General features: G+C 44.3%; 1 protein-coding gene across 1 annotated transcript in view; it reads right to left on the minus strand.

Moving 5' to 3' along the window:
- Window positions 1–24,405, minus strand: part of SMS (spermine synthase) — a 324,565-nt gene that overhangs the window by 137,982 nt on the left and 162,178 nt on the right. The window contains exons 5-6 of the mRNA XM_082245818.1: window positions 11,948–12,123; window positions 10,579–10,736 (exon numbers count right to left, since the gene is read on the minus strand). Coding sequence (XP_082101944.1) covers window positions 10,579–10,736; window positions 11,948–12,123 — 334 coding nt within the window. The remainder of the gene's footprint in view (window positions 1–10,578; window positions 10,737–11,947; window positions 12,124–24,405) is intronic.

Raw genomic sequence — 24,405 nt, forward strand, 5'->3', positions numbered from 1 at the left:
GTGGCAGAAATGTGGTTGCTGAATTGAACACAAGTGGCCCATATTTGATTGGTAAAGCCCCATTGTTTCTATAAAAAAATTTTCACAAAAAAGTTTGGTATTTTTCCTGCAGTTAGACTGGGTATATATGTACAAATGTGGGTGCCGCTCAAGCTCCTAGAGGATCCCAATCAATCGCCAACTGCTGGAAGTGCTGGCCGGAAACAGAGCTTGACTCAGCTCCAAACATCACCATGTAGTGAAGGAAAGGTCCCTCAAGCTTCACATCCACTAATTGAGCAGTGTGTGGCAGTTTCAGCCTGGGCTCTGGCCAGGCCATGCCGCCAACACGTTTCGCTCCGCCCGTAGCTTAATCATATGGTGAACCCATGAGAAATTCCAGGGGTGGAGAAAAACATGTTGGGGGCATGTCCTGGCAGGAGCCCAGGCTGAGACTGCCACCCACTTCTCTATTAGTGGATTTTCAGTGACGTGCAGCACTAGGGACCTCTATCGGGTTGAGGTCAGGACTCTGTGCAGGCCAGTCAAGTTCCCCCTCCCTAAACTCACTCATCCATGTCTTTATGGACCTTGCTTTGTGCACTAGTAGGTAGCCATGAATTTACATTTTTTTGGGCCATTTGCACCATGAAGGACTAAAAGAGAGCTACTTTATCCTTGTGCAATAAAAATTTACTTTGACTGGAAAAGTTCAAAAAAACTGTGATGCCAAAAAACAGAACCACTACAACTTAATAAGAATCATAAGAGTTCATAAGAGAAAACTAAAACACATGCAATTTACATTTAAATGATGCAAACATCTACACAAATAAAATGTCTGAATTAAAATAATTTATTGCTTGTGAATTCTTGTAAATTAAGTTGCCACTTAGGGTATATTCTTTCAAAGCTATAAGGCAATAAAATCTATTGGCATACAGCACCATAAAAATCAGTACTTCGCTATAGCTGTAAAGTAATGCCTGGAGGACATTACTTCAAAGCCACAATAACAGAGGAAATAAAGGCATCTAAAAAATAGTACTAGTTTGTGTGTTAGGAATTTTCAGCACTTATTTTAGAGTCGTTTTCAAGCTAGCACGGACTAATAAGATGATTATATTTACCATACAATTTTTTCCTTGAAGTCCATTGAGGGACACATCTATGCAATAATTCTTAGTCATTTGGGTTTACTGTCGTCTTTGGAAGGTTTGGACAGCAACAAATAAAAATAACCCTGCCTCCCACTGTCACTGATCTGTTCTGTGAGCAAACAGCACATACGTTCAACACTACAGAAGGATGGAACCTGTGGCCCCCAATGGATTCCAAAAACTGGTTTTTGACTTACCGTAAAATCCTTTTTTCTTAAGTTCATTGACGGATGCAGTCCTCTGATCCATATCAGTAGGGTTATACTGCCCCCCTATACTGCCCCAGGAGTAGGGCACTAGACAGAAAAAAAGTTCTGGCTACGCCTATGGGCAGTGGTCCTCAACTCCGGTCCTCGGGGCCCACTAACAGGCCAGGTTTGCAAGATAACTAAATTACATCACAGGTGATCTAATTTGCTGCTCAGTGATTGCAGTATTCTAGTCTGCATCTCCCCAAGGTAATACTTAAAACTGGCCTGTTAGTGGGCCGATGACCGGAGTTGAGGACCACTGCCGTAGGGTACACCCTCTCTCTTCCTGCATAAGATGTCAGTTTTGTTTTAAAGCAGTGTCAGAAAAGTAACACTAACCCAACTCAAAATAGAGAGGCGGGTACTACGTCCGTCAATAAACTTAAGAGAAAAGGCTTTTACGGTAAGTCAGAAATCCAGTTTTCTCTATCGTTTATTGACGGAGGCAGATCCATATCAGTAGGGACATCCCAAAGCAGTGCCATAAAATGAGGGGTGGGAACAGCAGAAAAGAACAAGTCCCCAAGGCTAAACATAGCCAACCAGGTAACATAGAACTCATCCGAACAAAAGACGAGGCCCACCTGAAACAAACAGTAAACACCCTCAAGGAAGGCTAAAAGCCCTCCAGACAGCAGCCAGCAAAACTTTGCTGCCAAAAGAGGCATCTGTAGATGCCAGCATGCAACTTGAGAGGAGGAAAGGCAGACCGTGACCGCTCTCATACGATTATGCGTGCGTCATCCTTGCGCAGGTGACCATGCTAAACTTCCCAGTATCGTTCATGTTGAACTTTTCGTATCGTTCATGTTGAGTATATGTTCCTGCCTACGAAAGAACCCATGGTGCCACCAGTGCATCTGCCAGAGGGTCCTGGGAGCGGGTTACAAACCTCTGCACTATCCTGCAGATGCGATGCCAACAGATCCACGTCCGGGAATGCCCCAACGAAGGCACAACTACTGGAACACCTCCAGATGAAGGGACCATTCCCCTGCATCCAAGCCTGTCGACTGAGGCAATCCGCCTGCCAATTTTCCACACCTGAAAAGGGAACAGCGGAGAGAGCTGGAACAAGGCACTTTGCCCAAGGAAGAATGTCTGTCACTTCCAAGACCGCAAGGACACCCTTGGTGCCCCCTTGGTGAGTGACTGGATAGCTGCAGGTGCCCAGTCCAGTGAACTAGGCAAAGCCTGGATTTCAGCTTCAGGACAATGATTGGCAGCCTGGCTCCTCCAGGGACCATACTCCCTAAGCAGTCAACCTGCCGAGGACTCCTCCTTACCCAGACAGGCTCTTGCATCCGGGGTGACAAATGTCCAGTAAAAAGGGGAGGAAGGATTCCAGATCAAGACTCCCTGGTCACATGGCTCAGCCAGATGCGTATGCCCAGAGAGTTTGGGTTCTAGTCCCATTTGAGAAGGATTGCCTTCTGGGGGATCCTCGAGAGGGATTGAGCGAAAGGGACAGTCTAGAAAGACGACACCATCAGTCCCAGAACTTGCATGCAGGTCCCAAGGGACGACCATGTGCTGGACAGTAACAGTTGAACCGCAGACTGAGGTTCCAAGAGATTTTTCCCTGGAGGGAGAAACACCCTGACTGAGGATGAGTCCAAAGTCAGGCCCAGATAGTCCAGGTGACTTCCAAATTCGTCGTCAGCACCGTAGGGGACTCCACACGGAGAAGCAGATCAGCCAGGAACCCAGGACCAATTCTCCCCGCTACCGGAACACGCCAGGACCGGAGCAAACACCTTTGTGAAGACCCAAGGAGCAAAAGTGAGACCAATAGAGATACTTCCCCACGGCAAAAACGGAGAACGCGTTGGTGTCCTGCACATTATGGGATGTGAAGGTAGGCATCTTAGATGTCTATGGAGGCCAGGAATCCCCCTGATGTAGGGAAGCCACCACTGTGCGAACCAATAGCATCTTGAATTTTTGATCCGCACGGAAGCATCAAGGGCCAGTAGGTCCAGCCTTCTGGAACCAGAGCCTGAGCTGCCCCATAGAGCACCTGCAAGCGATCCGGGGACAGTCGTACATTGGAATGGAAAACCTTACCGGAAAAAACGGATCAAAACCCAATCTTGCAACCGGACCACATGACCTCCTGAACCCAGCTGCCCAGGATCCAGGCCAGCCGCAGGTCCGAAAACCGGGAAAGACATCCCTCTACCCCATATATGGGTAAGGACGCACCTTCAGGTCGAGTAGGCCTTGTCCGCAGGTCTAGAAATAAACAATCCCTTGTTCGCCAGACCAGGGTCATTTGGAACCACCCGATGAAGTCTTGAAGAACTTTGCAACATCGACTGTCTCCGAGGGACTAAGAAACTGTTTGTGAGCCGAAAAGGAGGGACCCCATCCACGACGAAAGGCCCTTACCCTTGTTAGCCTGAGGAAGAAAAGCACTCTTCTCCCGTGAGACCCTTATATAATTTCATCCCCCTGAAAAGGGAGATCTATTAAGGAAGAAAAGCACTCTTCCCCCGTGAGACCCTTATATAATTTCATCCCCCTGAAAAGGGAGATCTATTAAGCCCTTCTTAGAAGTTTGATTTGCAGACCAACACTCCGGCCAAGGATACGATGGATAACCACCGCCGAAACCGACAGGTGACCCAACAAAGGAGCCGTGCCCAGTGCGGCATCACAACAAATTGCAGTCCCCGCACCAGTTGGTCCAACAGCTCCCCAAGGGCATGAGTGACTCGCTCCTCACCAAGTCACAGCCCTGGAACTCTGCCCGTCATGGCAAGGGTAATCACAAACACTGTTCTCAATGCAGACCCCACCAGGGAGTACAGATTGCGGGCCACAGCACGCGTCATCCTATCCCCAAGGTCCTTAAAAGGTCGAAGATACCTCCACCAGAACAACGGCAGTTCTATTCAGCCTAGAGACAATAGGTCCACCTTAGGCGGTACAGTCCACCTTACCAGAGACTCCTCAAAAGGGTAACGTCTAGAAGCCGCTGCCTTAAACACCCCAGGGGAACGTCTCAGACGGTCACATTCTTTATGGGCACGCAAGCAATCTAGGCTACTCCGGATGGCATGTGTGCCAGATGCAACCTGCGCTTAAGGCGCAGTCGCTGCTGCGTCCTCCTAATTGCAGGGTGTCACGCACCAAAACAACCAGTGAATCCACCAGCGCCAGTATCATGCGCGGCAGGGGAGGCAGAAATGTCATTCTCATTATCCAAGGAGACCGGGCGCGAGGTAACAGACCCTGCAGGGAGGCCCCCATCTGCAACGGCTGAGTCAGACTCAGAATCCTAGACATTAGATGAGGCAGGGGTAGGTGGAGAAACGTTTCAGCGTACAGAGCCCTTTCAAGGCCACCTCCACCCGGGCCCAAATGCTTCCTGAACTGACGAAAATGCACTGATAGACAGTGGAGCTCCAGAAAGGCCCTGCGGCCTCCGTGAGGGGGTCAGGTGGGGTCACATGGTCTGCAGGGTCCATACTGAACCAGAAGAACCCACCAGCAAAATTTTATGACATTTTTTTTTTCTTGCAAAAAAAACAGTCCCACCGTGCTACAGCGCCCCCCGCAGGTCAGGCACGCCCGCAGACCTCCAACAGAGAGAGAGAAAGAGGCCCCCAGACATATGTCCCAATATGCATTCTCAGGAAAGCACGTGTAACCAGCAAGCCCTCCCATAAGGGAGTGTGCAATGGAAGCTGCCCAGGGTGAAGGGAGGGGCTCCACCCCCCCCCCTCGGAAAACGCATCTAGGCACTCCCACCTAGATTCACAGCAGAGAATCCACCACAAAATGGCCGAAAAGAGGTGTACCAAGATGGCCACCGCCATAATAGCAGACAAGGCTACAACAAAATGGCGGGGCAGTGCGGCAACATGACCTACATGGAGACCCCCCCCCCACCAGCCCTCCTACACCATCCTGCAGCAGGAAGCCCTGGAGGAACCGACCGAGGCCCCCCCTGCACGAACGACCGAGCGCACCCCCCGGCCCCCATGCGGCCTGCACACTAGGTCCCAGCCTCAGGTAGGCCCAAACAGTCCCCCACGTAGGAAGGGGTTGCACAACAGGACAGAGGGAAACCCAGAAGTGTGAGGGTCCGACCATCCCAGGGACGGTGGGTCCACCCCAAAATCTGCCAGGGAAGAGGAGGGGGGAACGTTTACTCACAGAACCAGGAACACAGGTGGGCGCCATCTCCTGACAGGACCCCTCTCCACCACATGTGGGTGCTGTCGGCCAAATAGGAACGCTGCGACATAGGCCTAGACCCTGTCGTGTGCGACCTGGCGAGACTTTTAACTTGCAGGGCCAGTCTCCGTCCAGTGGGACTATGTCATGGCCGACCCAGCGCGGAGCTAAAGCCTGCACACGCTCGCTGGCCAGACTGGGGTGACCACTGGATCTAGATATCCAGCCTGTCGCCCAGCCCGGCATAGTTGCTTGAAGATCTCACAGGAAAAAATTCTGGGAAAAAAGGCTAGCTAAAAAAATCTACATAAAAAATACTTTTATGCCAGGACTAAAGATCCCAGTAAGGAACTAGGTCCTTACTCCTGACTAGGCAGATTAAAATTGACATCCTATGCAGGAAGAGAGAGGGTGTACCCCCCGGGACTGCCCATAGAGGTAGCCAGAACTTTTTTTCTGCCTAATGTCCTACTCCAGTATAACCCTACTGATATGGATCAGAGGACTGCGTCCGTGAATGAACGATAGAGAAAAGATTTTATAGTAAGTACAAAAATCTTATCTTCTATAACATTCATTGAGGGGAATGTAGTAAATCATTTTAGATATTTAAAAGTAGTCCAACTGAGGGGTGGGCAAAAGCCACTGAGAGATTCAGATGTGGAAATCTTACTGCAAGGACAATTGGAGTCAACACCTGAACTAATGCTAGATTAAAAAAAAAAAAGTGTGACAAATGCAATTCTGGAACTTGCAAATGACCAAAGAATGGACACCAGGGATTATCCTGCCGTTTCAGTCCAGGGCAGGTCACCACTAAGTGGAAACTGCTACTTGAAAAATGGTGAGCCTCAAAACAACAATGTGGAGGAGAACCAATTAGGCCAAATATGCACCATAAAATATCAGGTGGAATAACTATCTGCTAAGAAGGAGAATAACAAACGAAACTAACAGCTAAGGTGGTCAGTCAAAAATAATTTAAAAAAAGGATTATAACTGAGGTAAAAGGCCAAAGCCTAAGATACTTGTCCACAGGGAAAGTGAAGTTTGAAAATGCAAATCAGTTAAGAGAAAGCCTAAGTGAAACACCCTTATACCTTGAGTAAACAGAAAGGGAAGGTCCATTAAGGGGGCACCTGAGAGAAGTAAATATGCATGGATAGAACATCCCTCATAGCAGTAATCTAAGTAGAGAGAAGAAAGAAAGCCATAAGCTGGAAAAAGTGTAGTAGTGCCAAATCCCTTCAAAAGAAAAGTTGAGAAGAGTAGGCAGTGAGGAGGATAAATTGTAATGCAAACTGACCTACAAGACCATCAGGACCAAAAGAATGAAAATGAGACCTTTAAATTTATACCCAAAGGTGTGTCAGGGGCATTATAACCACAGTATAGTCAGCTTGACCATTTAATAAGTACATGACTATAAGAATCATGAAGCTGAGACCTATAAAGAGCAATATTTATTCAATAAGATCTAGAGGTAGGAATGCATGTACTAGAACTTAGAACAATAAGTCTGATAGGGGTAGGGTAAGATCAATTTTCCAGCAAGTAGGCCCCACAAAGGTCTACAGACTTTTACATATTACAAAAAGTATTGGGGCGCCTGTCTTTACACACACATGAAACTTTAATGGCATCCCAGTCTTAGTCTGTAGGGTTTAATATTGAGTTGGCCCACCCTTTGCAGCTAGAACAGCTTCAACTCTTTTGGGAAGGCTGTCCACAAAGTTTAGGAGTAGGTCTATGGGAATGTGTGACCATTCTTCCACAAGCGCATTTTTGAGGTCAGGCCCTGATGTTGGACGAGAAGGCCTGGCTCATAGTCTCCGCTCTAATTCACTCCAAAGGTGTTCTATTGGGTTGAGGTCAGGGTTCTGTGCAGGCCAGTCAAGTTCCTGCACCCCAAACTCGTTCATCCATGTCTGTATGGAACTTACTTTGTGCACTGGTCCAAATCATTTGGTGTAAGGGGGAGGGGAGGGGGATGGGCTTGGCCCCTTAGTTTCCGTGAAGGAAACACTTATGATGTCAGCATACCAAGTCATTTTAGACAATTTCAATTTCATGCTTCCAACTTTGTGGGAACAGTTTGGGGATGGCCCCTTCCTTTTCCAAAATGACTGCGCACCATTGCACAAAATAAGGTCCATAAGGACATGGATGAGCGAGTTTGGGGTAGAGGAACTTGACTGGCCTGCACAGAGTTCTGACCTCAACCCGATAGAACACCTTTGGGATGAATTAGAGCAGAGACTGCGAGCCAGGCCTTCTCTCCGACATCAGTGCCCGACCTCACAAATGCGTTTCTGGAAGAAGAGTCAAACATTTCCATTGACACACCCCTAAACAACGTGGACAGCCTTCACAGAAGAGTTGAAGCTGTTATAGCTGTAAAGGGTGGGCAAAATCAATATTAAACCCCATGGACTAAGAATGGAATGCCATTAAAGTTAATGTGTGTGTAAAGGCAGGCGTCACAATACTTTTGGTAAGATAGTGTATATTCCCACTGAGGAACTGTGCAGCTGGGTAATAGAATATTCTGTTTGCTGACCTTACAGAGAATTACATGACTGATAAAAGATTGATATCTCCCAGGAAGGAAGAAATGAGGAACTCTCACATCCATGATCCTCACTGTTTATGGTGGGGTTGGATGCAAGAAGCTAGAAGCAATACTCGAGTGTAGAAAGCAGCAGTATGTAGTATGAAGACACACTCAACCTTGTTTATCATCATCAATGTATTGACATTCATGTATTTCTCTTAAATTATGCACTACAAACTATTCTAAATGACTTACCAAAAATCATTTAAAATTTAAATTAGAAATCTAGATATTTAGCCAAATATATATAAAAAATGCCATATCATTCACAAAAAAGCATTAATGCCAGGCTATTCTGATATACAAAAATTGGGCACTTCCAAAAAAATTTTACCTTAAGTAAACAATACATTGTGTGCAGCGCTAATCGATAAACATTTTAAGAAATATGAAGAATACTGTACAAATAAACCATATACATAAATGTGTGTAAAATATCAACATAAATTCAGATTGCATGATTCCACAATTATCACTAACACCATTTTAATAATCTTCCCAAAAATGTATGTGCAAAAAATTCACCAGTGATCATCAATATTTAAACTTTGGTGAATTCCACATTATGCTCCATTTGTGAATCTGCTCACCTTGGAAATTACCTTAAAGAGGAAGTAAACCCTCCTCTGCAAGTTGTACCTATAGGTAAGCCTATGATAAGGCTTACCTATAGGTACTGTAAATATCTCCTAAACATGTACCGTTTAGGAGATATTTACCTTACATGCAGCCAGTGACGTCACTGGCGCATGCGCTCTGAAGGAACGGCCGCTGGTGCCGTTCCTTCAGAGTCCCGTGCCGTGACCGTCGGCTCCCGCAATCCCAGAAGGCGGGCGACTTACAGGTAAGCGGGCGGCACGGCGGGGGCTCGTTCTAAGGTAAGTATTTCATAATGAGCTAGTATGCGGTGTGTTTCCCTTTCAGGTGTCAAAAAAAAAAAATGTTACGTGTTTACAACCTTAAGTGAATGAGAGGTCAAAATGGGCACTATATGATCCAAACAGAGAATTGCTCCATACCTCCACTCTTAATTAAAACTGGGATCTTGTCACAAATTTACTTCAAGCCCATCTACAGGAGAAAACTTCTCATAGTATTAAAAAGTACATTGAATGCTCTCAGTCTAATATAATTGTATTATATTAAAATCAAAGCCATAAAAACTACTCACAAAAGGTAAAGAAAGCCGTAACATATATTGCAAATGTAAGCCTTTAAGGGCATATGAAGCTTTTTTTTGGTACATGGTTTTAATACCCTGTTCAGATTATACATAATTATAGCTTAACAAATGGACATAAATGTGATTTTTTGTAAAATATATATATTGTTACCCTGCACTGTACACCCATAGGGACAGGTTCTTTTAAATAGAGACACCAGAGGCCTAGGAGACCCCTAATGCCTCCACTATGTTCTTTAGATATAGATTTAGGACAATATCTCTGACCTGTAACTAAACTCCGAGCACAGCACACTGAAGGTAAAAACCCAGATATGCTTTGTGTCAAAAGTGTAATTGAGTGCTCTTTCGATTGACTGCAGGTGGCTGCATGAAGTTGTGAGCCGCTACTTGTGTAAAGTACAGTGCAGAGACATAAAGCAGAGTTCCACCCAAATGTGGAACTTCCGCTCATTTGCACCCCCCCCCCCCCCCTCCGGTGCCACATTTGGCACCTTTCAGGGGGGAGGAGGGAACGGGAACCTGTTTTTTACAGGTACCCTTCCCCACTTCCGGGAACGGCCCAGCGGCGAAGTGAGGACCCCTCCTCCTACTCTCTGCCGTCGAGCCAATCCGAATGCACAGCGCGCTTCGTGCATGTGCAGTAGAGGACCCGCCCGTGAAGCCGCAAGGTTTCACTGCCGGGTTCCCTGACCGGCAATGGCGGCGGGAGCACCCGACAACCGATGGAAACATCGGCTGCAGTGCCGACATCGCTGGACTCCAGGACAGGTAAGTGTCCTAATATTAAAAGTCAGCAGCTACAGAATGTGTAGCTGCTGACTTTTAATTTTTGGAGGGGGGCGGAACTCCGCTTAAGTTCCCGAATGTAAACTGTTGTGTTATTCCTCCTGCAACCATTCATGTCTACGTCCACCTGTGCACAGCACCAGCAGCTCCTGGGCACCAAAATAGACTAGTTTGTTTATGCTGTACTGGAGAATGCCCATGTGAGCATGAGCCCTTACTGTTTGAGACTGTTTGAGACAAAGCCACAAATATGCACCTACTATTTTATTAATGAAGATATGTATTGTGTTCATATCAAAATTACTAGGAGAAAAACCGAGAGTTACTTTCATGCAACTGAGAACTTGTTTGTTGCTTTCCCCAAAGCTATAGAGCTCAAGTCTACTGATAATACCAGGAGTATAATGTAACAAAGGATATCTCCACCATGGTAGCCATCTTTGGTTTGAGTTTGACGAGTTCATACAATATTCCTCCATCACCTCCTCCAAGAATTAACACTTCTTTCCCACAGTAGTCTTCTTTACCACTGCCCATGATAGCATGTGTATAGGCTATGTCACTCTCTGCCAGGTCTGGAAGAAATGCACATAGCAGAATGCAAAATGAGAAACTTAAAGAAGAAGAAATAATGCATTGCTTAAAGAGCTACGAAATTATTATTATCACATTTATCCAAGTGAACTATTTTCATAAATACAAGCCGCCCAAGGGTGCTCCCCCAATCAATGATGTAAATACAAATGTATGGGCTCCATGATAAGTTTTTAAACCCTGCAATTTCCAGTGTAAGAAAACCGGATTCCTGTGACTGGAATGAAAGGTGTGTGCGAAGAGGCTGGGCCAGGTGATAGTCAGCTGAGCTCGATGATGGTGTAGGCACCTCCTGATATTAGCACACAAAACTCCCATGATCAGGTCCCTTTTGTCTTACCTTTCTTTTCTTGGGCACTGAGGCTACCTATCATGTGTTGTGGTCAATTAGTAAAGGAGGAGCGATACAAGGCATGCTACTGCAAAAGCTCTCCTTTGTAGTTGCCTAACACAAGAACCTGGGTCTACCAAATGACTTCTGTACAACCGCCATGTCAATTTTTTTCCACTCGATCAGTTGGCAACACAGATCAGTATATTCTGATAGCAGGAAAGTCTCCAGTTGAGTTCCATGGTCTTGTATTTAGCATCTGATTTTGCAATCTACCCAACTGATATGGTGGACAACATGACTAGAAACCTAAAGTGTTTGTAAACCTCAGACATGAAATATGAACAAAGCATATTCTTCTATTGTGTGTACTTGTCTCAATTAGGAGCACTAAATATCAGCATGAATCACTTCTGATACGTTTTCCTGACACCAAGAGAAAAATGGTGACGGGGAGGGACCTCCAGCTGATTACACAGCACACAGGAACAGAGCTGAGGCTGTCAAAGGAGGGTGTGACAGAGGCTTTTAGGATAGCCACCTGCCTACTGACTATGGGCCCTGGCATTTGAGGGAGCTACAAGCATTCAGGAAGATGTCCTGCTATATAATGCAAGATGAGATTACCACATTTAACAGTCAAGGAAGCCATGATGGTATCTGTGGCCAACTTGAAACTCAGTGAGAAGATGTATGTGAAAAGAAAACTTGTTTATGAAATTTGGACAGCCATGGGTCTTCTTGAAAGCTGGTGCTGGACTGTCTGGGTGGGTACTGACCTGAATACATAGGACTGACTGAGATGCCAACTTTACATGCGTCTACCATATGTTAGGGGTCCCACAAAACAGTGTTACTTACTGACATCGCCATTGAGTATGAGGATGTTTCCAAACTGCTTTGAGTGAAGAATATTTATATTCTGATAAGGCGAGTCCTTACTGTAAACTACTTCGTCTATATCGTACTCTACCAGGCGCCCATCGGCTGTGGGCCAGTATCTGTCAACCTTTGCCCCACGAACAATGGATGGCAATCTGAGGAAAGAAAAAAAAAAGGATTAACAGGTACAAATATAAATATGAATTAAAAAAAAAAAGGAAATTTCCAACCCAGGCGATAGAAATTACCCAAAATGTTTCAGCTGGAAGTGTCTGTTAACATCTGAACATACCACAGAAACCTACATTAATCAGCTATAACATTATGACCACCCACCACAACCCCTCGAGGTACGGATGACACTAGACCTCTGAAAGTATGCAGCACTAAGCCGTCAGTAGCAGATCCTTTAAGTCCTATAAGTTGTGAGGTGGGGCCTATTTCGATCAGACTTGTTTTTCCAGCCCAACCTACAGATACGCGATTGGATTGAGATCTGGAGAATATGAAAGCCAAGTCAACCCTTTAATGGTTGTTGTGTTCCTCAAACCATTCTTGAATTCATCAGACCAGGCCACTTACTTTCATAGCTCCTGTGATCCAGTTCTGATGCTCACATACCCATTGTAGGCACTTTTGGCCTTCAGCATGGGCACCCTGACCGGTCTGCAGCTACGTAGTCCCTATACAACAAACTGAGATGTACTGTGTGACACCTTTCTATTGGAACCAGCATTAACTTTTTCTGCAATTTGAGCTACAGAAGTTCTTCTATTGGATCGGATTACACAGGCCCATCTATGCCAGTTTGCTGTTTTTCTTTCCTTGGACCACTTTTGGTAGGTTCTGACCAATGCACTGGGAACATCCCACAAGAGCTGCAGTTTTGGAGTTGTTCTGATCCAGTTGTCTAGTCATTACAATCTGCACAATCATGCTAAAATTGGTAGATGACAATGTTCTCCTAACGATTAAAACATACTGTATGTATAATTTAGCAGCAAACAAAATTCTGTAAAAGAGCTGTGGAGGAAGGATGGACACTTTGCATGGTTCTGTAACTACAGAAAAAGCACTTTACCTAGAAAATCGAAACTAATGCTTTGCATTTAGATATAGTTTAATTCTTTCAGTAGGTATTGTTAGTGCCTATTTAAAGCTGAACTCCAGCCTTACATTTAATCTTGGACAGTTGTATAGGCTCACCTCCTGTAAAGAAATTGCTTATTCCGATTTCACTGCAGCCCTTGAGCTTCTTAAAGTGTGTATTAGAAACTGTAGCAGGTCAGACAGAGCCACTTCATTTTCAGCTAAAGGATGTCCAGCATCATCTAGCCTTTTCATCCCAGCCTAATTGCGCCTGGCTCTCTACTTAAATTCATTACATTTCAGTTCTTTCACTCAGTAACACCTGAAGACAATGCAAATGCAATCTGCCTAGGTATGTCCAATCCTTCAAATTCCCACCCATTAGGGCATTTGGATCTCAGAACACCTTCTAGAAACCAGCTCACTGCTTACATTAGAGATGGGAACTTATGGGGTGCTGTGAAGTTTTCAGTAAGCAATGGACAACGTGCTGGCCTCTCTGAGCATCCATATTCTGCATGTATTGCAAAGAGAAGCACTTAGACACAGTGAACATGTCACTGGGTCTATAACAAGATATGTTGTTAATGAAACCAGAAAGGTTTTATTTAAAAACATGATTAGCATGTTGATGAGGAGGGAAAGAAGGAGCTAGGCTTCAGTTCTAAGCCTTACTCTAGCCTTCTGTGCCTCCAATTTGATTGCCTGATGGCGCTAGCAGATTAAATAGAAAACATCAGTGAGGTTTGGTGATGATACTACTCAGGTGGACCTAAGTGGACGGCTGCACACCTCAGATCTTCCAAAAATCTCCTAATTCAAACACAGATGTTTTTCATAAAAACAACCTGAGATTATGAGGAAGCGCTAACCGCATGAAATTAGTTATTCATCCCTCTCTCCACTACATGTGGATTTTAAAATTTTTGTTTTTATGAAAATCATCAACGTCTGATCTTAGAAGATCTTAAGAGTCGGTTCACACTAAGGCAACACGACTCTGTACTACTTCGGAGCGACTTGCATGGACTTCACATAATGGAAGTCTATGCAAGTCGTTCCGAGGTCGCCCCGAAGAAGTACAGGACCCTTTTTCTAAGTCGGAGCGACTTGTGTCGCTCCTATTAGAACGGGTCCTGTAGCGGTCAATGGACCGCGAGGGAGCGCGACTTGTCATGCTGACAAGTCGCCTGACAAGCCGCGCTAGTGTATACCGGCTCTTAAGTGTACAACTGTCCAGATTTGTTGTTTGTGCTACACAGATTTGAGCTGGGCTGGCATTCTTCTGAGCTGTACTAGTGGAGTCCCGGGTTTGAACTTACATGGCACAGTGGGTATGTGCTGATTGTTGCTAAGTGTTGTTCTTGCCAGAAGCTCTAATATGGAGGAAACAAAAGTCCTGCCTCTATCAAGATGGCCACATTCACAGAGAGACAGTGCAGAACAAGGCATGGTAAGTAATAAAAGGGAAAAGATCAGCTGCAGGAAGACCACAGCCAAAACTGGGGACTGGTCCTTTGCTCTCTGCTCTCTGTATTTCTTTTTTTTTTGGCACAGCTGTCAGAGTTCAGTTCCCCTATAGGAGGCGTGAAGGCAGGTTTTAAAACTACCTTCCAATAATACATGATCTACTTCACAGTATATATAGACTATCATCTCTACCTTTATTTCATGCAATATAATATTACAGCAGTATATTAATGCACTTTGACTTCCATAGCCAAGTCTTCACATTTCTTAAGAAAACAAACACTCACTAGACCAGTGATCTCTAAAATATGGCCCGAGGCCAGATGCGGCCCCTTCCTTGCTTTAATCCGGCCCTTGGGGTGCTTTTTTATTCACTGACACCAACGAAGGACACAATTCCAACAACACCACTAACAATAGGGCACAGCTTCTCCCAATAACACAAACAAAGGGCCCCAAAGACACTGACGATAGGGCACAATTCCTCTAGATGACAACAACAAGGGGGCCCAATGACACCAATGATGGGGCACAATTCCTTCCACTGACAACAATGATGGGGGATTGTTTACTCCCACTGATGCTGGGACATTTTGTACTCCTGATGGCCATATTCCGGCCCCCTTAAAGTCTCTAAAGTCTAAAGAACAGTAAACTTTCCCTTTGTTTAGAAAGTTTAAAGACCCCTGCACTAGACACACCGCTTTTTTGTTATATGGGTGCATATGCTAAAAAAACAAATGGAGCAGTGGTTTCACATTTGGATGTTACTTTCTGCTTTCCATCTAAATTTGCTACGACTTTCACTGGTATCTACAGAACTACAATGTATAGAACTCAAAACTCTCAACATATGGATGGGAGAAAAACACCTTCCCCAGGGAGATATTAACTATCTATAGCCACAAGCTTCAGACGTTAAATGGGATTCCTACCACATAAAATGTTAATTAGCAGCCGTATGGTGATGCTAAAATGTAAGCGTGGGTGTTCTACAACTCAAGGGAGACACAAGTTTATAATAACTTACAAAAATAAACCAAGAGTAGCAAACAGTTTTCATTTAAATGTCCTATTTAACAGAAAGAATCCTGGGGAAATCATTTACCTTGAGACTTGCACATTTTGGTAAAAGTTGCCTAAAATAATTGCTGCATATATTCAAAGAAGTCTAAGCTATATGAACTTTAGAGTCAATATATTCTTTGACTGATGTACAGATGAAACATTTGGTACCTCGGGCTGAGAAATTCCCACACATCCCATCCGCTGCGGCACACGGTTAGCCAATTAATATTCATTTACATTAAAGTGGAGCACAGAGGTAGGAATTGTACACTCGGTGCATTCAAAATGCTTTTTATCAAGCTCCCCAACTTTTAATTAGCGTAGTAAACCAGCGCTGTTGCAATTAATCTGAAAGTTTTTTTTTGAGCCCAAAAATTAATATCTACTGCATTTATACAACAGCAATCTATAAATCTGAAAGCTTCAAATCTTGTTAGCAGTCAGTGTGGGGGGGGGGGGGGTGAAAAGCTGAAAAACATACAGAGAAATCGAAAAAGAAAAAGGCAGGAGAGCGTTTCTGGTGGAGTACTGTAAACACCCAGTAGTTGGTAGATCAAAAAAGATTATAGATGCTAATAGTGTAGTAATTTACATCTGAAGAGGTTATGGTTGACCATATACATTGGTGATCGAAAGTTTGGGCACCCCAGGTAAAAATTTGTATTAATGTGCATAAAGAAGCCAAGGAAAGATGGAAAAATCTCTAAAAGGCATCAAATTACAGATTAGACATTCTTATAATATTTCAAAAAAAGTTAGATTTTATTTCCATCATTGACACTTTCAAAATTACAGAAAACAAAAAAATGGTGTCTGCAAAAGTTTGGGCATCCTGCAGAATTTATAGCATGCACTGCCCCCTTTGCAAGGCTGAGAGCTGCCAGTGTCATGGATTGTTCTCAATCATCATCTGGGAAGACCAGGTGATGTCAATCTCAAAGGTTTTAAATGCCCAGACTCATCTGATCTTGCCCCAACAATCAGCACCATGGGATCTTCTAAGCTGTTGTCTAGAAAACTGAAACTGAAAATAGTTGACGCTCACAAAGCTGGAGAAGGCTATAAGAAGATAGCAAAGCGGTTTCAGATGTCAATATCCTCCGTTCGGAATGTAATTAAGAAATGGCAGTCATCAGGAACAGTGGAAGTTAAAGCAAGATCTGGAAGACCAAGAAAAATATCAGACAGAACAGCTCGCAGGATTGTGAGAAAAACAATTCAAAACCCACGTTTGACTGCACGATCCCTCCAGAAAGATCTGGCAGACACTGGAGTTGTGGTACACTATTCCCCTATAAAGAGATACTTGTACAAATATGGTCTTCATGGAAGAATCATCAGAAGAAAACCTCTTCTACGTCCTCACCACAAAAATCAGCGTTTGAACTTTGCAAATGAACATATAGACAAGCCTAAAGCATTTTGGAAACAAGTTCTGTGGACCGATGAGGTTAAAATTTAACTTTTTGGCCGGAATGAGCAAAGGTACGTTTGGAGAAGAAGGGGCACAGAATTTAATGAAAAGAACCTCTGTCCAACTGTTAAGCATGGGGGTGGATCAATCATGCTTTGGGGTTGTATTGCAGCCAGTGTCACAGGGAACATCTCACGAGTAGAAAGAAAAATTGATTCAATAAAATGTCAGCAAATTTTGAATGGTAACTTGATGCCATCTGTGAAAAAGCTGAAGTTAAAGAGAGGATGGCTTCTACAAATGGATAATGATCCTAAACACACCTCGAAATCCACGGGGGATTACATCAAGAAGCGTAAACTGAAGGTTTTGCCATGGCCTTCACAATCTCCTGACCTCAACATAATTGAAAATCTATGGATAGACCTTAAAAGAGCAGTGCGTGACAGACAGCCCAGAAATCTCAAAGAACTGGAAGACTTTTGTAGGGAAGAATGGGCAAAGATACCTCAAACAAGAATTGAAACACTCTTGGCTGGCTACAAAAAGCGTTTACAAGCTGTGATACTTGCCAAAGGGGGCAGTGCAAGATATTAACTCTGCAGGGTGCCCAAACTTTTGCAGATGCCATTTTTTTGTTTTCTGTTATTTTGAAAGTGTAAATGATGCAAATAAAATCTAACTTTTGTTGACAAAATGTCTAATCTGTAATTTGATGCCTTTTGGAGATTTTTTTCCTTGGCTTCTTTATGCACATTAATACAAATTTTTACCTGGGGCGCCCAAACTTTCGATCACCACTGTAGGTGGTGTGTACATGCACAACCTTTGGTACTCACTTGTGATGAGAACCTCTGTCTCTATGCAGGTCTTTGCTGGAGCTCACACTCAATACACTGGTATAGCTTAAATCCAGTTCTAGTTGTTGAACCTCAAGCAGAGCTTCACTCTCTCCATCAACATTGACTATTTTTAATTCTTATGCTGCTGGCACTGATATATAGATATTTAAAGTGGTTCTAAAGGTTCAAGGTTTTTTACCTTAATTCATTAAGGTAATAAACCTTCTGGGTGCAGCTCCCCCCTTTTACCTACCTGAGCCCCATCTCAATCCTGTGATGTGCATGTCAATCACATGCCAGTGAGCCAATGAGGAGAAAGTGGGGGGTGGGGCCGAGCCACTCTAGTCTATGAATGGACAGAGCAGGGCTCAGGAGTGAGCCTGCTCAGGTGCCCCCCCCCCCCCCATAGCAAGATGCTTGTTATGAGGGGCACTCAGCAGGTGGGAGGAGCCAGGACCGGTGGCAGGAGACCCAAAAAGAAGAGGATCAGGATTGCTTTGTGCAAAGCCATTGCACAAAGCAGGTAGGTATAACATGTTTGTTATTTATGTAGCACTGCCCCCTAGAGGACTGCTGAAGATTACATTTTAAGGATTCCCCTGGGTTACCCGTAGCAATTGCTTGCAGAAAACCTAACACTAAGTTCTTGGCTCAGTCAAAGATCAATCCAGGGGATGTTGTTTTGTGGTTTTATTTAAATTGGGATGGGAAAAGGGATGAGTGGGATACTCCAACTGTTAACTATTCACAATGCTGAGGACTCTTAACTTGAGAATGCGGCAAGGCCGCTTCTTCATCCTGCCACTTGAATGAAGATGAAATGTGTTTCTAAAGTATTTCTCTTCAGGGTACTCCCCTAGTATCCCCTTTCTCACTGATTGCACTACCCAGAGTGATCCCCTTCCTGGCAGACCCCTGGGCAAGATCCTCTGTACTCACGATACTGTTTTTCCAGAGTCTTGCAGTGCACCAACTCCTCAGTCAGCTTTCCTGGACCTCTGGGTTCAGCCTCACACCACCGGTACACCAGGCCGACTGCCTGTGACCACCATCAACCGCTGCAGAAGAGGAGGCAGCCGCCACCCTCCTGCTGGGACTCTGCTTCCCACCAAAGACCTCTACCTCATGTGCCTGTGGCTTTTTATACCGTGTCCCACAAAGCACCACTCTCTGTGCCAACCCCTGGGACAGTACAAAAAGCCTGTGTGTCACTGGTCAGATTTCCTCCAGCATCTAACATGCCTCCCCATTGGATACGCTGGGGACACTCCCTGAGACCAGATAAATCACACACTGGGCACACTAAGCAGACCTGGAAGAGCACAAAAAGCCGCACAACTGGTTGAAGATGCAAAAAGTTAAAATCCAAATTTATTTTGCAGGCAAAAAGATAAAATCATCCAAGATGAAACCAAAACAGTCGGAGACATGGGGGGGAAAAGGGGAGCACGGCGGTTGACGCGTTTCACTGGTTAGTCGTAACCAGTAACTAAGCAGACCTAACTACCAATCCTGCTCCCTGATAAGCAGAGTGCATAAATATTTTGCCTGCTGCTCTTCTGGTAGGCAGAGAGAGCTAAAACGACACTCTCTTACCTAGCACCTGACTAGGATGGTGCTACATTAAAAAAAAAAAAAAAAGTATCTTTGTAAAAGTCCTCTGACAGTCGCCGCCCATTCATACAGTCTTCACAATTGGGGTATTGGCCTTCTCCGCAGGAGCAAGCTAGGCAGTAATTTTGTTAATACAACAAACATTAACATATAGACACACCCACAGGGGGCCGTCCCTCTGGCCTATATCCTCCAGCCAATACCACTCTAATCTAGTTATGAAGCAAGCAGTCCATGAAAAACGGTCAACCCCAAAGAGAGGGGCGGGGGCCGCGACTGTCAGAGGACTCAGAGAAAATAATTTTACGGTAAGATTTTACAAAAATTCTATTTTCTCTTACGTCCTCTGACAGTCGTCGCCATTCATACAGTCTTCACGATTGGGACGTCCCAAAGCAGTGTAGATGTGAGGGGTGGGAAGACGCAGCCTTAAAATAGGCAATGCAGCACCCAGGTCAGAGAAAAAAACTGAACTGAACCAGTGGGGTAAGTAAAGCTCAACAGGAGCTAACCCAGGAAAAAAATGAAATAAAACAAGAAAAAAACGGAGAAACTAGGTCCCAGCAAGGAAAACCTAGCCTACTCCTGACGCTAGGCAGCAAAGAACTGGATTAGAGTGGTACTGGCTAGAGAATATAGGCCAGAGGGACGGCCCCCTGTGGGTGTGTCTATATGTTAATGTTTGTTGTATTAACAAAATTACTGCCTAGCTTGCTCCTGCGGAGAAGGCCAATAACCCAATCGTGAAGATTGTATGAATGGGCGGCGACTGTCAGTGTCGGGTCACACTTGTGCGATGCGGGAAGGCTGCGAATTCGCAGCCTGTTCCCGCATCGCAAACACACATCTGGCAGTTCACACTGCCATATGCGATAAGCATGGGGTGTCAATTAAATGTTAACAACACCCCCAGTTTGATCGCACATCGCAGTGCGATCTGACAGTTCGCACAGGATCGGATCGCACAAGTGTGAACCACTGTGCGATCCGATCCTGATGCGGCTGAAAAAAAGGGTAATGTGCGACTTTTGTGCGGGTGCAGTGCGAATTTAGCCATACAAAGTGTATGGCTGAATTCGCACTGCACATCTGATCGCATGTAATGAAGGAGCAGTGGGCTCAGATATTACATGCGATTGCCGCACACGCTATAGTGTGAACCGGCACTCAGAGGACGTAAGAGAAATAATCATTTAGATTTAAGGTATATTATATTAACTTGTTTTAAACTTTTTTTGTTTACATTTATTCAGTTACCTCATATAACATTAGAGCTGTGCATCTCTCCAGGATACAATCCCAGATTCACATTCATCCAATGTGAGCAGATGACAGTAATGGCAACGATTGTCACATAGCAAATAATATGATGTCTTATAATGCAAACATGAAGTGTAAATTTGCTGTCCCCTCAAAATAACTCAACACACAGCCATTAATGTCTAAACCACTGGCAACAAAAGAGAGTACACCCCTAAGTGTCAATTATTCGTGTGGCCACCATTATTTTCCAGCACTGCCTTAACCCTCTTGGGCATGGAGTTCACCACTGGAGTCCTCTTCCACTCCTCCATGATGACATCACAGAGCTTGTGGATGTTAGAGACCTGGCGCTCCTCCACCTTCTGTTTGAGGATGCCCCACAGATGCTCAATATGATTTATACGATATAGATTTATATGATATATATTTATAGACATGCTTGGCCAGTCCATCGCCTTTACCCTCAGCTTCTTTACCAAGGCAGTGATCGTCTTAGAGGTGTGTTTGGGGTTGTTATGTTGGAATGCTGCCCTGCGGCCCAGTCTCTGAAGGGAGGGGATCATGCTCTGCTTCAGTATGTCACAGTACATACCAAAAAAAATAACCGCGCTAAACACACTGTGAAAAATATGTGTGCTTAATGAAATATGCACAACTAAAATTAAACTAAAAATCAAAGCAGCAGCTGAAGTGGGAACACACCAATAGAGAATATATAATAGAAGCTGCGCTAATTTGAGACATGCAAAATGAGAGCATGTGATTAAATAAAACAATCAAACAGTGAATCAAATAATACAAAGGTGGTGCTAGAAAAAGCAATCAAAAATAATAATAATAATAGTAATCGATGCACATCAACATAATATGAACATAATATGTGAATAAAGAGTACAGTCCAAAAGATTGTGCAAAGTTTAAGAACAGGAATTCCTTCACCGTGATGGATAGCTCTTCACTCTATAAGAGCATAAGTGCCGCGCTACTAACCATACTGGCTACCACAGCATCTTGCAGCGGCATGCTATTCCATCCGGTTTGCGTTTAGTTGTACCATCATTTATTTTTCAACAGGACAATGACCCCAAACACACCTCCAGGCTGTGTAAGGGCTATTTGACCAAGAAGGAGAGTGATGTGGTGCTGCGCCAGATGACCTGGTCTCCACAGTCACCGGACTTGAACCCAATCTAGATGGTTTGGGGTGAGCTGGACCGCAGAGTGAAGGCAAAAGGGCCAACAAGTGCTAAACATCTCTGGGAACTTCTTCAAGACTGTTAGAAGACCATTTCAGGTGACTACCTCTTGAAGTGTGACTCTACAATTTTCATAGTCATGAAAATAAAGAAAACTCTTTGAATGAGAAGGTGTGTCCAAACTTTTGGTCTGTATATATATATATATATATATATATATATATATATATATACATACATACATACATGTGTATGTATGTGTTACGGTTATAATGTTTCCAAGCCAAAAAAACTCTTAAAAGGGTACCCACCACCATACCCTCCAATACTACATATGGTTCCTGTATGTTTATGGTTAGCTCAGAGGCGCCCCTGATGCTGCCACCTCTTACCAACACGGTAAAGCTGGGGTGGTGTTCCAGTTCACCCCTAATGTGGCTGAAACGCACGGCCAGCAGGGAAAGCGGCAGTGTCATGTCCGATTTCGTCTGAGCCTAGTCTGCAGCATAGGAGGCGAGAAGCAGGGCGGACCCAAAGACTGTTAACCCCTGCCTCTTCCCCATCGCCGCAGGTGTGCAAAATAATTGGAAGGGGCCACTGCAGGATTAAGTAAAAGGCTCACTGTATTGATGCCCAAGGCCCACGTGTCACACAGTATACCAGTGGAGCAGCTCAACAGCAAGGGGACAGAGCATATATCAGAACACAACCAAGTGTGTATGCTCCCATGTGAACTAAACTTAGAGATATGTGTATCTAGGGAAGGTATATATATCATGTTGATAAGGTCTTTGGCATATGATTGCCATAGCAAGGATAAAGGTAATGCATCCACATAAGAAAAAATGCGCTAGATAATGGTGCGATACTAGTCATCAATGGGTGTATACGTCCCAGCACTCCTGCACATATGCTTTAAATATAATAGACCTAGCCAAGCAACTGTGCACATCTGCACACAAGCAAACAACTGCCCACTCCGACCACGCACAAACTCAATGGAATGTGTATCTAAAGCACCTCCAGAAATCTCCATGACTAGGGGGATACTAGGGCAGGGGGAAAAAGGAAGGTTGGGGGGGGGGGGAGTGGAGAGAGAATATATAAAAAAAATGGGGGTCATTCGTATCTGGATAGGGCCTATCAACAGCACTAAGGCCATACTCCTACTACTGAGCTCTTGTGAAGCAAAAGTTAAGACCATAACAACTATTCAAATCCTTATATATTCAATAAAACCTCTATGATAAAAAAAAATACATAATGCTAGTATTAAAAAAAGGATATATATCGGTACAAAGTTCTCCAATGTGGGCGAAAAATGGTTGAAACCTAGAACAAAAGATGTACTTTTTGGGGGCTAACGTCCCTATGATGAATATTTGTGAATGGTGTGGCATATGTGTCTACATACACATGCACGCATACTCATATGTGTGCAAGCACACGCGCACACATGCACCCACAAACACATATGCAAGCACTGTCCTATAGATATAAAACAGGGTTGTACCAGACCGATCCCACTACATTAGCTGATATGTGAACCATAGCCATACTACAGTTAGAGGCCAAACCTCCATCCCAGTAGAGATATAGGATAGGTCATTCATACAATATCTCATGAAGTTGCAACCACTGCCCATAAATTGGGACTTTGCTTGTTATACTTACTGTGGAAACTAAGCATAGTGTAAAAAGGCTGTTTGATCCTCGCTTCTCTGATCCTCCCCTCCTTCCACTGTTCCCTGATAATTTCCTGATAACAGTCTATGGAGTCAGGCTGCGCATGCTCAGTTTGGTGTGTATTGAGAGTTTTTTTTTATTGGGAGAGTGCATGTGATCAGCACAGGACCAATCAGCACTGTCCAGACAGAGGGCCAGGGGTCTTGCAGTCTTACAGGACAGTCAGAAAACTCCTACAAACTTTAACCAGCGCTTGGCTGAAGTCACAAGACTGCTATATACTGCTGATGAGAAAAGGTATTTAGCAGTTTATATCTATTAAAATAATTGCATTTCCATGTCCTATGTATTGTGGGAGACCAGATATAGTGATAACATGGTCAGGGGTTTAGTAACACTTTAAGGAAAAAAAAAAAAAGAAACCTTCTGTGCTGCAGGAGCTCCCCCCTCCCCCCCTTATTCTTACCTGAGCCTAATCCGATCCAGTGATGTGCACAAAAGCAGCGTCTCTCCCTGCTGTCTCCCTCCTCATTGGGCAGGTTGATAACGGCAGCAGTCATTGGCTCCTGCTGAAGCCATCTTTAGTTAGGGCAGATGATTCATGTAGTGTTTATTTCCTGGAATCCATCTGTCTTTAGCTTACACATGTAAGTTCTGCACTATCACTTATCTGGTAGCCTCTTCCATTTGATGGGATTTTTTGGGTATGCCTACTGCTATAAGTCTAAAGGACTATTTTTAAGAAACCTCTGGATTTTATTACATGAAAAATGGCCAAAAAATTAAATACTTGCT

The sequence above is a fragment of the Pelophylax lessonae genome (genome assembly GCF_965119305.1).
Source record: "Pelophylax lessonae genome assembly, chromosome: 2".
In the NCBI taxonomy this organism is placed as follows: domain Eukaryota; kingdom Metazoa; phylum Chordata; class Amphibia; order Anura; family Ranidae; genus Pelophylax; species Pelophylax lessonae.